Source organism: Sander lucioperca, chromosome 18 (genome assembly GCF_008315115.2).
Source record: "Sander lucioperca isolate FBNREF2018 chromosome 18, SLUC_FBN_1.2, whole genome shotgun sequence".
Taxonomy (NCBI): domain Eukaryota; kingdom Metazoa; phylum Chordata; class Actinopteri; order Perciformes; family Percidae; genus Sander; species Sander lucioperca.
In genome coordinates this window covers 7551436-7568371 of record NC_050190.1, presented here as the reverse complement: position 1 = coordinate 7568371, position 16936 = coordinate 7551436, and the positions used below count along the sequence as shown (strand labels likewise).

Below are 16936 nucleotides of genomic sequence, written 5' to 3'. Positions count from 1 at the left end.
TAGATGGATGGGTAGAGGGATGATTAATGGGTAGAGGGATGGGTAGATGGATGGTTAATGGGTAGAGGGATGGGTAGATGGATGGGTAGAGGGATGGTTAATGGGTAGAGGGATGGGTAGAGGGATGATTAATGGGTAGATGGATGGGTAGATGGATGGTTAATGGGTAGATGGATGGGTAGATGGATGGTTAATGGGTAGAGGGATGGGTAGAGGGATGATTAATGGGTAGAGGGATGGGTAGATGGATGGTTAATGGGTAGAGGGATGGGTAGAGGGATGGTTGATGGGTAGATGGATGGGTAGAGGGATGGTTAGAGGGATGGGTAGATGGATGGGTAGAGGGATGGTTGATGGATGGAGAGGTTGTTTGATGAATGGGTTGGTGGATGTACCTGCTATCACCCCCTAAATATTGTCTGGCCCCCACCCCTACCCCTCTTTAAAAAGGGGACGGAATGCTAAGGGGTTAATTAAAAGAAATGACAACATAAAATGCATAAAGAGAAAAAATTTAAAGACTGTATTAAGACTATATAGACATATGTACAATGCATAATAATCTGTGTGTAGGAGGCAAAAGAAGCCCTGGAGGCGAAGGAGCATTACATGGAGGAGATGTCGGACACAGCGGATGCGATCGAGATGGCCACACTGGATAAGGAGATGGCCGAGGAGAGGGCCGAGTCTCTGCAGCTGGAGGTGGACTCCCTCAAAGAGAGGGTGGACGAGCTCACCATGGACCTGGAGATCCTCAAGCACGAGATTGAGGAGAAAGGTACGGCTAAGAGATGAGAACATGTTTTATTATAAACATAAGCCTCTGTGAGGAGAAAGGTACAGCTAAGAGATGAGAACATGTTTAAACACAAGCCTCTGTGTAACACATTCATATGGAAACTGACATGAGTTTTTATCCAACATTAATAATTATTACGTTATTATGTTACGTCAGTCACCTCTTGCTGCAGGTAGTGATTGAAAAACACTTTTATTAAGGCAACACAGGCTTTTCTTTCTGCTTTAATGCATATATTTTTTTAATCGTTAAGGCCTAAACAAGAAAATCTTAAAATGTGTGAGCTGGTAAAAAGTGCTTAAAATTCTCTATACAGAAGGGAAGAAAATAAAATAATCATGTTTCTGTCTGAGCTGCACTCACAGGAATTCTGAAATATAAAACGTCAAGGTTGCATAAAATACGGATGCGTTATTCTGGTGTTGGGTTACTATCAAGTAGCACAGGAGCAGAAATAATAAATGTTGGCCTGCATTAGACTGTTAAAATGGTGTCAGGCCACTCAAAGTGACCTCTGAGTGCTGTATGATGGTGGCTGATTTATTGATGCTTCCTACTTGTTTTTCAACCTGGAAAGTTTTTTTTTATAACTGCAGCAAGTGGAGCTAACAGTGACTCAAAGGAACGGCACCATTTATTTAATTCAAAAATTGCCATCGTCTCTTTTGGCAAAAACATGCAGCAACATCAATTCTTGTTTGTTTACTCACACAAATCAAAAGTTGTTCTTGGTCTGTTTCAACCTCTGCAGAAAATAGAAAGTGAATTATATACCGCTGGATACTGTAGAGCTCAGTTGTGTTTTTCTGGGTTTCTCACAGGCTCGGATGGTGCTGCCTCCAGTTACCATGTGAAACAGCTGGAAGAGCAGAATGGCAGACTGAAGGAAGCACTGGTCAGGTCGGTCTGTTGACACTCTTCACCCTGAAGAAAAGTCATGAATGCTATAAGGCAAAATGACACCAAAATAGTTATATTTTGGTGTCATTTTGCCTTATTAAAATTGACAATAAATACAGATAAGAAAGGTTAAGAGAGATGAGAAAGAAATTCAACAATATGTACAATATACTGTACACTTTCCGACGCCAAATTGGCTCTTAATGTTCTGGCCTTCATCCGAGACGAGCCCGTTACCTGCTGTAGCTGGTAGCTGCTTCCACCAATGGCCATCTTGTCCCAGAACACACCTATTTGCATATAGACACAGACACACACACTGACAGATAAAAGACAGTCGCTTCAAAATATCATCAACATCATCTATAACTCCACAGATAGAGTTCATTTCTGTCGAGTTCCCCCAGCGTTTATCCTTGAAACTTCAGCAACACCATCAGGGATTTAGATTGTGACCACTACATGATTATGTCCCAGGTGGCGGCGTTGTCCACCTGTCCTCAAACACAAGAAAAACAAACGGAAAACAAACACAAACCTTAAACCCTGAGGTTTAACTATAAAATCCACATTTGTTATATACTTAGTGCTTGTAATACTTCTCCCCATACAGTATGCTTTCAAATTGAGTTAATTTGTTCTTTCCAATGCCTATTGTCTTTCCAAGTTGAAATGATAACACATTTCTTTTTTCCAGTGTAGTAGTGTAGGAGGTTATGTGGATTTCCAGTGTTTTGAGTATCACTTTCTCAAATCCAATTGATGGAAAAAAAAAAAAAAAAAAAAAAGATTGGGTTCTTCGTCTTGATCCAGATCTTAATACTGTATTTTCCCTGTGTGTCAGGATGCGTGACCTGTCGTCGTCAGAGAAGCAGGAACATGTGAAGTTGCAGAAGCAGATGGAGAAGAAGAACGTGGAGCTGGACACTCTGAGGAGCCAGAAAGAGAAACTGCAGGAGGAGATGACGGCGGCAGAAAAGACCATCGACGAGCTCAAAGAACAGGTCGGTGTTTTCATCATCACACAGAGCTCTGAGCTGCTGCAGGGACATCCATCAGTCTGCCTCTTTACTGACCAGATATCTATTACAAGCTTTCCTAAGGAAGTTATGGTAATGTACACTTTTAAAGCTAATATTGCCAAGGTGACCTGAAATGCCAAAGAGACAAATAATACTGTCATTTCTGATGATGATGATGATGATGATGATGACTAGGGCTGGGACCATATGCTTTTGTCCAGATTCAATTCTCTCACGATACATGGGTGTCGATTTGATTTGTATTCCTTCTTTAACAAAAACAGAAGTTTAATAACACACTTCTAGAGACAATATATCATGAGACATTTCTACAAACGAATTGGTTTCTAAGAGGAATGTACATCACATGTCAGTCAGTCAGTCTGACATTTATTTCATTTGTAAAGAAGAACATAACATGGATTTTCTGCATTTTCTGCTTGCACTCTGTTTTGCTAGAAACTGATATGATGTAGTCGCCGTCTGCGGGACCTTATAAACAGAAAATATTTAGGTGAATCATTGGTAAAAACAGAAATACTAAATATTGATTCTAGGGAAAAGAATCCATTTTAAAAATCGTTGCAAAAAAATCATGATACATATGATTTTAGATTTCTTTCCCCCCCCACCCCTACTGATGATGTGCTTTGTTTCAGGTGGATGCAGCTCTGGGGGCGGAGGAGATGGTGGAGATGCTGACAGAGAGAAACCTGGACCTGGAGGAGAAAGTCAGGGAGATGAGAGAGACGGTCACTGACCTGGTGAGTGAAAACCATCCGTCTCATTGAGTTTAGTTTAACTTCATCTAATATGAGCAGGGTTCAAAATGAACATTTTCATCCACTGGCCAAATGGCTAGTGAATGTTCAGATTTTACCAGCCACTCATTACACAGATTGCCACAGATTACTATTGTTTTTTTGGCTGGTAAGTGAAGCAAATCTACCGGATGGTGCTGATTTTGAACCCTGAATATGAGACAAAGTTAACTAGATTCAGTTTGTTCTTATGAAGAATCTAACACAATCAATTAAAGACTTGTGCATTTGCCACTCACTGGTGTTCCAGCTCAGCATCTCTTTGTGTATTTATACTGTAGTACTGAGGTCAGAGGAAAGTGCCACAGTTTGCTGACTCATTTCATTATCGATATGGGCCACAGTCATTAATATGTATGTGCTGCCCTCTGGTGCTTGTTATCACTGCAGTCATAGTTCAGTTACTATTTGAACTGCCTTTTTGGATTTGTCCTGTTGTTTAGTGTGTTATATAGTTGTTTGTGTATGTAATAGATGTATAAAGTATAAAAAAACCCCGTGTCACTTCAAATGGAGCTTTCTCTTCCACAGAAAGCACTTTTTCTCAACTGCCTAAAAACGCATCGCCCACATTCCTGTTTGAAATTCCTCAACTAGTGATGTCACTGATTGAGAATGCCAGCCCAGTTTTTGCATATGTGCTGCCCATTAGTGCTGCCTAAGCAAACACTGCCCGCCCAGCAGCTTGTTTGAATTTGGTTGACCAATCACAACAGAGTGGGCCAGCTGACCAATCAGAGCAGACTGGGCTTTTCACGAACATGGGCCAAAAGCTCAGGCGAGAGGTGCTTCTCATGTCGCTTAAATTGCATCCTCGACTCCTCCACTTGCCTCCCTTCCTGGCGTCTTAGCCCCTCCCACCGAGGAGGCACGGGAGAGACACGAGGAAATCATCAGAGGAGAGAGGAAACAAGCAAATGTGTTTTAGAGGGATGAGACGTCCTTTCCTCTGAAGCGTCACATGAATTAGTCAGCTGTTTGGGTGGCGTTAGCAACTCCTTCAGCTGCACGGCTTCCAGGAAGGCTGCTCTCGTGCTCACCTATAGCTCCTCGATGATCCCTCCTCGATGCTCGCTCCTTGGTCCTCGGGGCAGAAATAAGAGCTTTGAGACGGCCTTCAACGAGGAGGGACAGAGCTTCCGGTTCAGCCGAGGACCGAGGAGTCGAGGAGCTATCAAATAAGGGGGATGAGATGCAGCCAGAGTGTTTCAGGCAAAGAAGCTGCAGCAACGGGCAGTATGAGAAACGTAAAATGTTTTTTAAACATCAAAGCATGTAAACCTATTCTAGTAGACCCCCAAGAGTACAAATATGACGCTGAAAAGGAGTATAATAGGGGCTCTTTAAGTCCACCTCTGCTATCCATCGACCTCCATTGTAACTAGTCATTGTCTAGAGCAAAAGGAATCACTAACACTATTTGCAGGGGTGTTATGGTGGCATAGGTTTTTGTTACTAGAAAAATGCTATCCTGGGAGTTTTCAAATTATTCACATTGCGGCTTTAAATTTTAAAATAAAAGTAGATAATGAAAAAAAAATACTGAAATAATTGAGTGTTTCACCCTATCAATGTAATTTGCAGTATAGTAAAATGTGTGAGCGGCAGCCAGCAACAGATATTTTCCCTGCTCTTGTTGTTAATTATTCTCATGTATTGTTTGTTTTCAGGTACAGTTGTGTGTACAGTTAGTTGAGTTACTTAGTGTTAGTCTTTGCACTTTAATATGTTGATGGAGCCATTCAAATTACATTTTGAAACTCCCCAAGAAGCAACATTAACCTTGTTTATATTTTGGACATAGTGAATGTGTTTATTGATATTTTTGTACTTTCACCTTTATTGATATTTTATATTTGCAGTCTGTCCTACTTTGTACTGCAACGTGCCACACAACAATGTCCTTCAGGATACATAAAGTTCTATCTTATTGTCAAATGATACAAAACGATAAAAAAAATCAATTCAGATAAGCTCTTTCAGAAAAAATCAAGACATAAAGAAAAACTAAAAGCATCCAGGAGTAGAAATATTTAGCATTTCTGGCAGAGACACCAGAAATTAGTTTGCAATAAACCGAGGAAGAGTTGGGTAGTTACTACAACTACTACAGCTGTTCACATGAACAGCACAGAAACGGGTTTCCAAAATCTGGGAAAAAAAAAAAAAAAAAACAAGAAACATAATCATTGGAATAGAAGATACTTATTCATCCCCGCGGGGAAATTTGAGTATCTAGCAGCTCATACAAAAACACACACATGTCCATACACAACATAAACAGTTCCCTATAATAAATAAAATGCAATGTGCATGAATGTATTATTTCAGTAGTTGTCATCAAAGTATTCCAGTAAGGGACTGACCCTGTGTGTTGTCTCCACCCTCCAGGAAGCTATAAATGAGATGAACGATGAGCTCCAGGAGAACGCCCGAGAGACGGAGTTGGAGCTGAGGGAGATGTTGGATCTGGGAGCTGCGAAAGTCCGAGAGTCTGAGAAACACGTTGAAGCTGCGCAGGAGACCGTAGCCGATTACCAGCAGACCATCAAGAAATACCGCGAGCTCACAGCTCACCTGCAGGTACAGAGCTGGAGCACGCTTAGCATGTAGCACAGAGTTTGATGGTAAATGTGTGTATCTTATGATGGGTCCTGATCCTTCATTCCTTTGTGTTTGCTGCAGGAGGTGAACAGAGAGCTGACGAGCCAGCAGGAAGCCTCAGCAGAGTTGCAGCAGCAGCCGCCGGCGGAGATGTTTGATTTCAAGATTAAGTTTGCAGAGACCAAGGCCTACGCCAAGGTCAGAGCCTCAGAGTAATGAGTACTTCTCAGGGCTGTCATAACGTTAAATGGGATTAACCCTCTCTTTGGGTTTGCTGTTGGTTTAGAGGTTGGAAAGATGAAACTGTAAAAGTTTTCAGTTTGCACTTTAGCTAGATTTTTAATATTTAATTATTATTATTTTTATTTTTTTATTACTTTATTTGTAGATTTTCACTAAAAATAATAATAATTTAAAAAACATTAGATAGAAAATTAAAATGAATTGATAGAAAATAACAAAAGATTTAACAAAAATGTCAACGAGCAAATAGACAATAAATAAAATAAAATGACATCAGCAAATGGTGAATAAAGTAAAATAGTACATGATAATGTAGCAACCAATGCATGTATGTTATATGACAGAGTTTAGGACAGGAACATTGCATGACATTTTGCTTTATTGCATCCAGTTGAGTCTAGCTGGCTCAAGAAATGGGCATAGTTTCAACTAATTGTATTGGATATTATTTTTGATGTTCACTGTCAAATGTGCAATGAAGATGAGCCTCTCTGTTGTGTTTTATGTTGTATGTGTGTGTGTTTAGGCCATTGAGATGGAGCTGAGGAAGATGGAGGTCAGTCAGGCCAACAGACACGTTTCCCTTCTGACCTCCTTCATGCCCGAGTCCTTCCTTCGTCATGGCGGAGACCACGACTGCATCCTGGTGCTGCTGCTCATGCCCAGACTCATCTGCAAGGTAGACACCACGCAGTTTACTGTTTTAAGCATGATGGTAAAGTGAGCTTTGAGACACCGGAGTTATGGGCCTTTCAAAAGAGCTGCAAATCAATAGAGAAGGAGCGCGTTGCGTCATACTCTGAAAGCCACGCCCACCGGAGGGGAAAACAACGTTGCATGGGTGAGCTTAATTTACAGACATACTATAGTTAACCTAAAACTGACATTTGGATATTTGACTAGTTAACAAAATGGTTGCTGAAAACATAACGTTGGGCATGTCATTATCTTAGTGTCAGGATCCCCCAGTCTTCCCATTCTCCCTGCTGATTCCCCACGTCTGTATGCACTGTTGTCTTAATAAAAGCTCTGTTTTTTGGGTTGGCAGCTTATAAAAAGTTAAGTCATGGGTTATTTACCCTGTTGGTTGTCAATATCAACCAAGTTTCTCTTCCGGGATTGTTAAGGTGCCGCCGGAAATTCCGCCGGATGTCCCTCATTTTGGCCGGATGTCGGTTACCTTCCTCTTTCTTTGTGTTGTAATTTTAAACTCCGGTGGATTTGTGAGGACTATGGTTAACTGCTCCTCAGATCTCTGCAGGGTAAATCCGGACAGCTAGCTAGACTATCTGTCAAATCTGAGTTTTCTCTCGCACAACTAAAACAACTTTTGAACGTACACATGTTCCACCAAAACAAGTTCCTTCTCGAGGCTATTTTGCAGAGGCACCGTGGCTCTGTCCGGCGCTTAGCACCGCCCGCCCATGGCGTTTGTGATTGATTTAAAGAAATGCCAATAAACCAGAGCACTTTTTTCTCCCATCTCGAATGCTTTGTGGACTAGCCAGGTCCTCCTCCGCAGCGCTGTGGAGGAAGGTCTGGCAATGCGAGACTACCCTGTTGGTAGTGAATTTAATCACACAGCAGTTTTTATGCATTTTTCTGTTGTTTGCTAGCCGACGGAATTGACGAGGAGGCACCTTTCACTCAATACAAGTCAAAGGAGAGCGGAGTTGTTTTCCCCTCCGGTGGGGGCGGGACATAAATGCGCTCTGTCTCTGTATTTCTTTTAATTTATTGCATTTCTGTCTGATGTTAAACTGTCTGTGTGTCTGCAGGCCGAGCTGATCAGCAAACAGGCCCAGGAGAAGTTTGACCTGAATGAGAACTGTGTGGAGCGAGCCGGGCTGAAGGGAGCGGTCGGGGAGCAGCTTAGCTTCGCTGGCGGTTTGGTCTACTCGCTCAGTCTGCTGCAGGCTACACTGCATAAATACGAGCAGTACGTTTCAGCTTATCTCTGCTTAATTTGCATTGTTGCATTTTATCTAAATCTGTAAACTCAATTGCATCAGTCTTCTCTTTTTTGGATATAATTCTCCTTCTGTATTTGTGTGATTCTGCGCACCATATTTGGAGAGTGAAACTTAATCTTCAGCTTATTTTTGTTACATTCAACACATCCAGTAATTAATATTTTAGGCTGCTTCTACACGCCAATTTGATACTTTTTCTGTCTTTGAATATATTTCTCATTATTACCACACCACTTCAAATTAAGCATTAGAAACAAGGAATAAGGAACATGTGCATGAAATTAACTGAAAATGCACATTCATTTTTCTAAATGTTGAAGGCACCTTTAAAAAGTTACATTTAAAAGGGATTTTGAACAGATATCAAACATTTTTAGTTCCTGATTTCACAGAATGGTGCCTGTAGGGGCTGTGGAGGAATACTACTATGTCAATTTGGATTTTTGCATATATTTGACTGGATATAGTTATATATCTCAAGTTGTAAGAAATGCATCTCAGTTGAATGTAATCATGACCGTAGTTTCTCTCATGTTGTCTTTTGTGTGACTCTATACTGATATACGGTGTATACAAGTCTCACTCCTGTGTGTGTGTGTGTGTGTGTGTGTGTGTGTGTGTGTGTGTGTGTGTGTGTGTGTGTGTGTGTGTGTGTGTGTGTGTGTGTGTGTGTGTGTGTGTGTCTGTCTCTCTCTCAGTGCTCTGGCTCAGTGCAGTGTGGATGTCTATAAGAAGATCGGCGCTTTGTACCCGGAGATGAGCGTCCACGAGCGTTCTCTGGATTTCCTCATCGACCTGCTGCACAAAGACCAGCTGGACGAGACGGTCAACGTGGAGCCGCTCACCAAGGCCATTAAATACTATCAGGTACACACACACAGTTATAGATTATTATTATTTCAGTTATATCCAGTATAGCAACACAAAAGAGGATAATATGTATATGGTATTTAGGTCCATGTCCCCATGTATTTATTGTTTTGTTTTTTCATAAAGAAGACAGTCAGATAGTAAACATTGCATGTAAACAATTCAGGATTAAAAAAAACAAATAATCTTGACAAATGTTTTATGGAGGAAGAAAATGTTTGACCTTAAGGATACACACAATTCACAAGTTCTGATGAGAAACACAGAATGTAAACATAACTTCTGTTTGTTTACAAGAAAACTCCACAGGGAACCTTTAAGTCACTTATCAAGAAAACAAATAACACTTTCAGGCTACGAATCTACACAAAGTGTTTATCTTGGTTTATGTCATGTAAACATAACTGCACATAAGTACATTACAGTGGCAATGTTGAGAAGATGTTATTCAGCCCGTATCAAACACAGGAACTACGGACAGAAACAAACAAATAACACTGTATGTGAATGTCTACTTATATCAGCACCTGTACAGCATCCACCTGGCAGATCAGAACGAGGACTGCACCATGCAGCTGGCTGATCACATCAGAGTGAGTACCAACATTTCCAAATTTACAAAGTAAAAAAAAAAAAACTTAATCTATCTGTTTACATCACATTTCTTACCAGTAGACTATGAATGTAAATGTTGCTTTTTCTTTTGAGTCCAACCATTGTGTGTTAATTCAACTCTGAACACGAATGCTGCGAATCTAGCTGCTTAAACAGAGACGCCTCCACCAGTTGAGCATCCTACCTGTTGTGTGTCCACGTGCAGTTTACCCAGAGTGCCTTGGACTGTATGGCGGTGGAGGTGGGTCGTCTGCGGGCGTTCCTGCATGCGGGCCAGGAGAAGGCCGACCTCGCCGTGCTGCTGAAGGACCTGGAGACGTCCTGCAGCGACATCCGACAGTTCTGCAAGAAGATCCGCCGCAGGATGCCCGGAACCGACGCGCCGGGCATCCCAGCAGCACTCGACTTCGGACAACAGGTAACCTCGGCAACCAAACCGCTTCACTGTCCACACAACAGGGGGGGGAGAAACTGTGTTTATGGCGTGAGGTTATGGTCCGCAACCTGCCAGATAGGAGGGGTTCAAAGAGTTTGTATCCGGGGTGTGATTTAACTTTAGTTTGTTTTATTATTGCAGAAATGAAGATTACAAATTTAGAATGCTAGATTATTTACTAGAAAAACGTAGAATATATAAAAATATAAAAACTTGTTGTAATAAGTGAAGTCATGTTGACCTTTGTGGTGCAGGTGTGCGACACCCTCTCCGACTGTAGGAAACACCTGACCTGGGTGGTGGCCGTGCTGCAGGAAGTGGCAGCAGCTGGAGCTCAGATGATGTCTCCTCTCGGTGAACAGGAGGGGCTGTCGGCCGTCAAACTGGAGGATGTGGCGTTCAAGGCAGGAGAGCAGGTATACAGAATAATACTTCACTTTATCTGTAGTGGAAATAGTAAAAAAAAACAAAAACAAGATAACTCTGACCAACAAAGATCCATCCAAAACTAAAAAGCAGGGCCGTAGTACTTGAGTCCGGTCTCGAGTCTACTTTTTTCCTTGTTGGACTCTGCTATTGCGAACTGGTCAAGTTGTTCCTGGCACAGAATGTTGCCTAAAGTCTATGCATTGATTAGTTTGATCTTAGAAGATATATCATTCTTGTTTATATATCAATCCCCTATTATCACTATAGTTGCCTTAAATAAATAAATAAATAAATAAATAAACAAACAAACAAACTCATTAATTTAATGGCAATGCAAGAGGTTGCGCAGCCTCTGAAACAAACAATTGCAGTCTTTTCAGACCTACAATAAATTGTGGCAGGACATATAGTTTATTTGCTTTTTGTTTTAAGGATTGTAGAGTGGTGGCTGACATCATTCTCAGATTATCAGTGTAATTATTATTATCACAATTCAATAATAGTCATCAGTTAAAGCAAATACTGCTCCTGCTGAGGAACTGATGTGTAGAAAAGCTCTTTGAGTGCTGTAAACTAAACTGAGAAAAAGATGGACAGAAGAAGAGTGAAGTGTATCAATTTAAACTAACTACTATTTACTTGCAAAACAAGAAGACATGATGTGGTGGTGGTAACAGTTTGGATAATAAGTCATCTTACAAAACAAATGAGTGGTAGTTACGTGTGTCAAACAACTAAAAGGAAATAAACTTAGAAATAAGGCCAACAGGAACAACACAATTAAATGTAACACAGTGATGAGACCAACACTAATGATCTGAATACTGACAAGCATACCATCTTTTTCAGATTTATGGATCCCAGGGTGCCAACCCCTACGACTGTCTGCGCCAGTCCTGTGGCATCGTCATAGCAACCATGAACAAGATGGCCACCGCCATGCAGGAGGGAGAATATGACTCAGAGAGGCCTCAAAACAAGGTAACTCAACTTGACATGATTTCTTTCCTGCTGCAGGTTTTTGTTTATGACAGCAGGATTAGATTTTTCAGTTTTGGCGTTATACTGTTTTTCATCTATCAGAACCCTCTACCTGTGGATCTGCGAGGGGCGGCTCTTCGAGCTGAAATCACCGACGCCGAAGGTCTCGGCTTGAAGCTGGAGGACAGAGAGACAGTCATCAAAGAGCTGAAGAAGTCTCTCAAGATCAAGGTGGGTAAACAAACGTGCAGCAGTACCATCTGAAACATGCAGCAGTAGGGCTGGGTAGCATTCAAAGACTTTCCATACTGATACCTGGAATTCAATACTGGTTGCTGAATGAAAAAAATCCATTTCAACAAAAAGAAATTACATTTTACCTTTTTTCACATAACAATTTGTTTGTTAGCTCCTTTACAACTATGTGACAGACACTGTAGTCAAGCCTCCTAAAATACAACCTACACACACGTGAGCCCCGTCTCTGTGCGTAACGTAGAGTTTATTCTGAATGTCTCTTGTGTACTGTCAGAAAGCCAATCACCAGCTTTATTAGATTGCGGAAGAAACAATGCTGCGTGCTTATCAGCTCAGTGACGCTGATGAGATTTATGCTTTAGGTATTGAAATTTGGTATTGAATGACGAGGCATTTTTCGATACTCGATACTATGGAGGCAATTCAGTCAGTGCCTTAAAAGTATCTTAGCCCTATGCAGCAGATTCAAGTCAAATATTGTCCGAAAGAGAGCAATTAAAAATCTTTTCAATTTGCATAAAACTTTTGTTTGTGTGTTTTCAGGGAGAGGAGCTGAGCGAGGCGAGCGTCCGTCTCAGTCTGCTGGAAAAGAAGCTGGACAGTTCGTCCAAGGACGCAGACGAACGCGTTGAAAAGATTCAGACTCGACTGGACGATGCCCAGACTCTGCTGAAGAAGAAAGAGAAGTAAGAACGAACTCTGGCTGCAGATTCAGACCGGAAGTGATGTTGTGTGAAAGAGGTGTACAGCTGTGCCATGTTGTCCCCCTCTCTGCAGGGAGTTTGAGGAGACGATGGACGCTCTGCAGGCCGACATTGACCAGCTGGAGTCGGAGAAGGCCGAGCTGAAGCAGCGAATCAACAGCCAATCCAAGATGACCGTCGACGGGCTGAGAGGAACCGGGCCGTCAGGAATCGCTTCCATCGTCACAGGAGTGGCAGGAGGTGAGTGGCAGGAAAACTACATTTACCAACAAGTGGAACACACCCAAGCCAAATTACTACAGTTCTTATACCAGTGTTGTTTTTAGCAATGAACTTAATTTAACTAAACTAAAAATCAATCCTGAGAAGTATTTACAAACACAATTATGACCCGTGTTATTTATCCTCCTTTTGACCTTAACAACCAATGACCTCCTCTATTTCTTTGTACGACTTTTTCTTCTTCTTACTTCTTAATCCCTTACTTTACCTTCTGCAGAGGAACAAAAAGGTATCTACCTGCTTGTATTGGCATCTGTTGTTGATCCTGCATCTTTCTTCTTTTAATTTTGCATGGTGTGACGGACGTTAAATACTACATGCATGTTTTATACAGGGTTTCTGCAGGTCTAAAAAGTTCTGTTTCCTCAACAAAAAACTAAAACTTGAAGTCTTGAATATTTTATTTTCTAAAATGTGTTTGTATCCAATTGTGGGCTTTTGGGAGACACACTTATTAAAAAAAAAAAAAAAAAAGTGTGATTGTTGCAGAAGTAGATAGTAGTAGACAGGAGGCTTTAACCATCTAGTTACCACTGTCACTACTGCTGGCTTTCGTAACTACTGTAGGAAACTCATCAACTCAGAATGGGCCTCAAATTTACATTTAACTTCAATTTACTTAAATGAATTAACCTTTTTTAAATAGTCAATCAATCCATCACTTTTCCTGCTGCTCATCGAAGTACTGAAAAAAGGGATATAATAATAAATAATCTAGGTTTATTATCCCAACTGGTTTTCCATCATACTTTCATACTGGACAGTTTGATTGTGAAACAGGCATTACATTGAGTGTGGTATTAAAATGGTCTTAAATTTAACATATTAAAGCTTGCAAAACCCCTGTTATTAAACCATTACGACTGACAAGTTTTATGTGTATGTTATAGTGATTAATGTGATATTTATTATATACATTCTTCTGGCATGTACATCTGCATGCCTGGTCTTAATCCATATTTAGCAACTCTGCTCAGTATGTAAATTACACACCAATATCAAGTTTACAGGTACTGAACACTTTTTTTCTAAACATGTCTGCTGTAATAATTGATAATTACACCAGAGTAGAAAAACTGAACGATGATGGTTTGATCACTTTCAAACAATTAAAAATCAGTGGTGAAAGAAGTATTCATATTCTTTGCTTAAAGTGCTCATATTGTGCTTTTTCCCCTTTCCTTTATTGTGTTATATATCTTTGTTGTGCATATAATAGGTTTACAAAGTGAAAAAGCCCAAAGTCCACCCCAAAGGGACTTGCCATCTGCAACAGCCTTTCGCATTGTGTTTATTATGCCAGTCGCTATCGCGATAACGATTTAAAAAAAAAAAAAAAACTATTATTTTGTGCAGCCCTATTTAAAATGTGGAGAAGACAGGAAACTGTATTTAGTGTTTACTGAATGCAAATATTTAGCAAACACTTTAAATAAGGTTTGGGTCCAGTCAGGTGTTTATAATGTGTACCTGCTCTTTCGCTCCCACAGTGAACATGATGTCGGGCGTCAGTTCTGGTTCGGGTGTCCAGGTGGTCGACTCTCCTCTGCTGACTCAGCAGATTGAAGCTCAGAGACTCTGCATCAAACACCTTAAGAACGACAACAACAGGCTGAAGGTACAAATAATCTCTCCACCATCACATTCGGACCCCCAATCTCTGACGATCCAGCTTGCTGCTGTTCCATCTGGATTAATCGTGTCCACGTTTCCCCTCGTAGGCTGAAAAGATGCGTGCTCAGCTCGCCTCTCTGCCTCCTCTTCACGTGACCAAACTTCCCTCCAGAGACGGAGGTCACCCTAAAGTGCTCTCCAGCGCCCTCTACCGCAAGACCGACCAGCTTCTGGAGACTCTGCTGCAAATGAGTGCCAACGTCAAGGTGGTGGACATCACTGGGAAATCTCCAGGTATGCGTATGTTAATGTCTTCAAAATAGTATCCACCTCAGAATTTTTTTCGACATACTATGGCTGCTTTTTCACTTTATTTCGACATACTATACTATGACCATCACTTTTTTCGACATAGTATACCATGACTTTTTCAGAAATACTATACTGTGGCTTTATCACTTTTTTCGACATACTATACAATGGCTTTTTATCACTTTTAGGAGGTAGGAGAGATAGGAGAGAGGGTAGTAGAAGATATAGGAGAGAGGGTAGATAGGTGAGAGAGGTTAGGTAGGAGAGATAGGAGAAAGGGTAGATAAGTAGGAGAGAGAGGTTAGGTAGGAGAGATGAGAGAGAGGGTAGATAGGAGAGAGGGGGTTGGGTGGAGAGGAAGAGCCAACATTGTGCCCATAATGCAGGAGGACTGACCTTTTTAATTTTTAAAGACTAAAGTTAAAAAGGTCAATCCTCCTGCATTATGGGTAAACTTCCTCTATCTACCACCTACCCTCTAACCCATATCTACGCTGGTATTGAACCTTAAACCAGTTTTCTCCTTATGTGCCACAAACTACCCTCTACCCCAACTGCTCTACTCTTCAGACTGTTCTCTTGGCATATTTGACAAAAAGCTATAGTATAATATTTTGAAAAAGTGCTAAAAAAGCCATAGTAAAGTATGTTGAAAAAAGTGATTAAAATGTCATAGTATAGTATGTGAAAAAGTGATAAAAAGCCATAGTATAGTATGTTGAAAAAAAGCTCTAGTATAATGTCGAAAAAGTGATAAGTCATAGTACTTTTAGAGAAAAAGATATAGAATAGTATGCAATAATAAGTTATTAAAAATAATTATAATTTACTGACATACATTTTTATGTTAATATACAAACATTTTGCACCCTACCTGCATGATATGAAGACCGGCAATGTGTGATAGCATTATTTAATATTGCGTTGATGTTATGAAACAATTACAGTGTGCGTATCAGCTATGATGTTCCTATGGCTCTGCACTGCTAACATAGACCCCAAACATTGAATAGCCTATGCCCACTAAATAAAGAATTGAAATACATTTTATTGAACACCGTAACCAATAGAACATTCATTTAAATATAACACTGTTCCAGCCCAATTTACCCCTGGTCCTTAAAGTAATAAAAAGTCATAGAGACGGAGTGAGACAAATATGCATGTAGGGAAGCAATACAGCCTTGCTGTTACATATGACTCCCTGTATGAATAACAGGTGTTTTTATTTGTCCTGCAGTGATACCTAGTGCTCAGCTCCTGGAACAGACAGCTAGATTACAGTCCCTGAGTGACACTCTGGGCAGACTGAAGGTAAAACAAAAACACACACACACACACACACACACACACATTCAAACAGTACAACAGAGAGCTCCCATTTCTGTGTACACCCCGTCAGGATGAAGTAGCAGAGCACGTTGTCCACCAGCAACCTGGAGCTCGAGTCCCGTCTGATTTTGCGACGTTTCCTTCGACCTCGTTTGTTAAGGTAAGAGCTGCAGCCACATTACCAGTCAACGCACACTTGTTTCACTCCTGGGATTCATAGAGGGTGAATGAGCCTTTGGGTGTCACTGCAACATTTTGTGCCTGTTTTGAAGCTTTACCATCTCATACCAACACTGTTTTTGACAATTGGTAACCTTGGTAAATCTTTTTAATTTACTAACTTTTTAATGAATTAGTGGAATTATTTAGAGTTGGATTATTTATTTATTATTTGTCTTCTACAATAAGGGCAAACCAGACATTTTATAGTTTTTTCCTGAGCAACTGATTCAGATCAATTTTTATGTTTTTGTGTAAAGATTTAATGCATCGTTATCGCATTCTGCTGAGAATTTCAATCGATTAAATTCACTTTTTTCAAAAAAAGTAACCGCTCTAAAATGTTAACTATACTAATAAACTAAAAATTAGTCAACAATTATTAAACCAGGTTTACTTTATGCTCTAAGTCCAGTCTTTAGCATCAATTTTCTCAGATTCACACTTGCTTCTGCAGAGTAGAAACAGTTTACACTATTCTGTAGGTTTTGTTTCAATAAAAAGACACTACCTATGGTTGTT

General features: G+C 40.5%; 1 protein-coding gene across 13 annotated transcripts in view; it reads left to right on the top strand.

Annotated features, from left to right (window-relative positions):
* Positions 1-16936, top strand: part of dctn1b (dynactin 1b) — a 58043-nt gene that overhangs the window by 39421 nt on the left and 1686 nt on the right. For 12 of the 13 annotated variants that reach the window (XM_031310111.2, XM_031310105.2, XM_031310112.2 and 9 more), the window contains 21 exons: positions 574-778; positions 1621-1699; positions 2544-2703; positions 3381-3485; positions 5934-6125; positions 6228-6344; positions 6916-7068; positions 8168-8328; positions 9061-9229; positions 9757-9825; positions 10053-10265; positions 10538-10699; positions 11562-11693; positions 11796-11924; positions 12495-12637; positions 12729-12895; positions 13155-13166; positions 14428-14555; positions 14659-14845; positions 16104-16177; positions 16266-16355. In XM_031310111.2, the coding sequence (XP_031165971.1) occupies positions 574-778; positions 1621-1699; positions 2544-2703; positions 3381-3485; positions 5934-6125; positions 6228-6344; positions 6916-7068; positions 8168-8328; positions 9061-9229; positions 9757-9825; positions 10053-10265; positions 10538-10699; positions 11562-11693; positions 11796-11924; positions 12495-12637; positions 12729-12895; positions 13155-13166; positions 14428-14555; positions 14659-14845; positions 16104-16177; positions 16266-16355 (2847 nt within the window). The remainder of the gene's footprint in view (positions 1-573; positions 779-1620; positions 1700-2543; positions 2704-3380; positions 3486-5933; positions 6126-6227; positions 6345-6915; positions 7069-8167; positions 8329-9060; positions 9230-9756; positions 9826-10052; positions 10266-10537; positions 10700-11561; positions 11694-11795; positions 11925-12494; positions 12638-12728; positions 12896-13154; positions 13167-14427; positions 14556-14658; positions 14846-16103; positions 16178-16265; positions 16356-16936) is intronic. The other variant, XM_031310107.2, reaches the window with a different exon arrangement.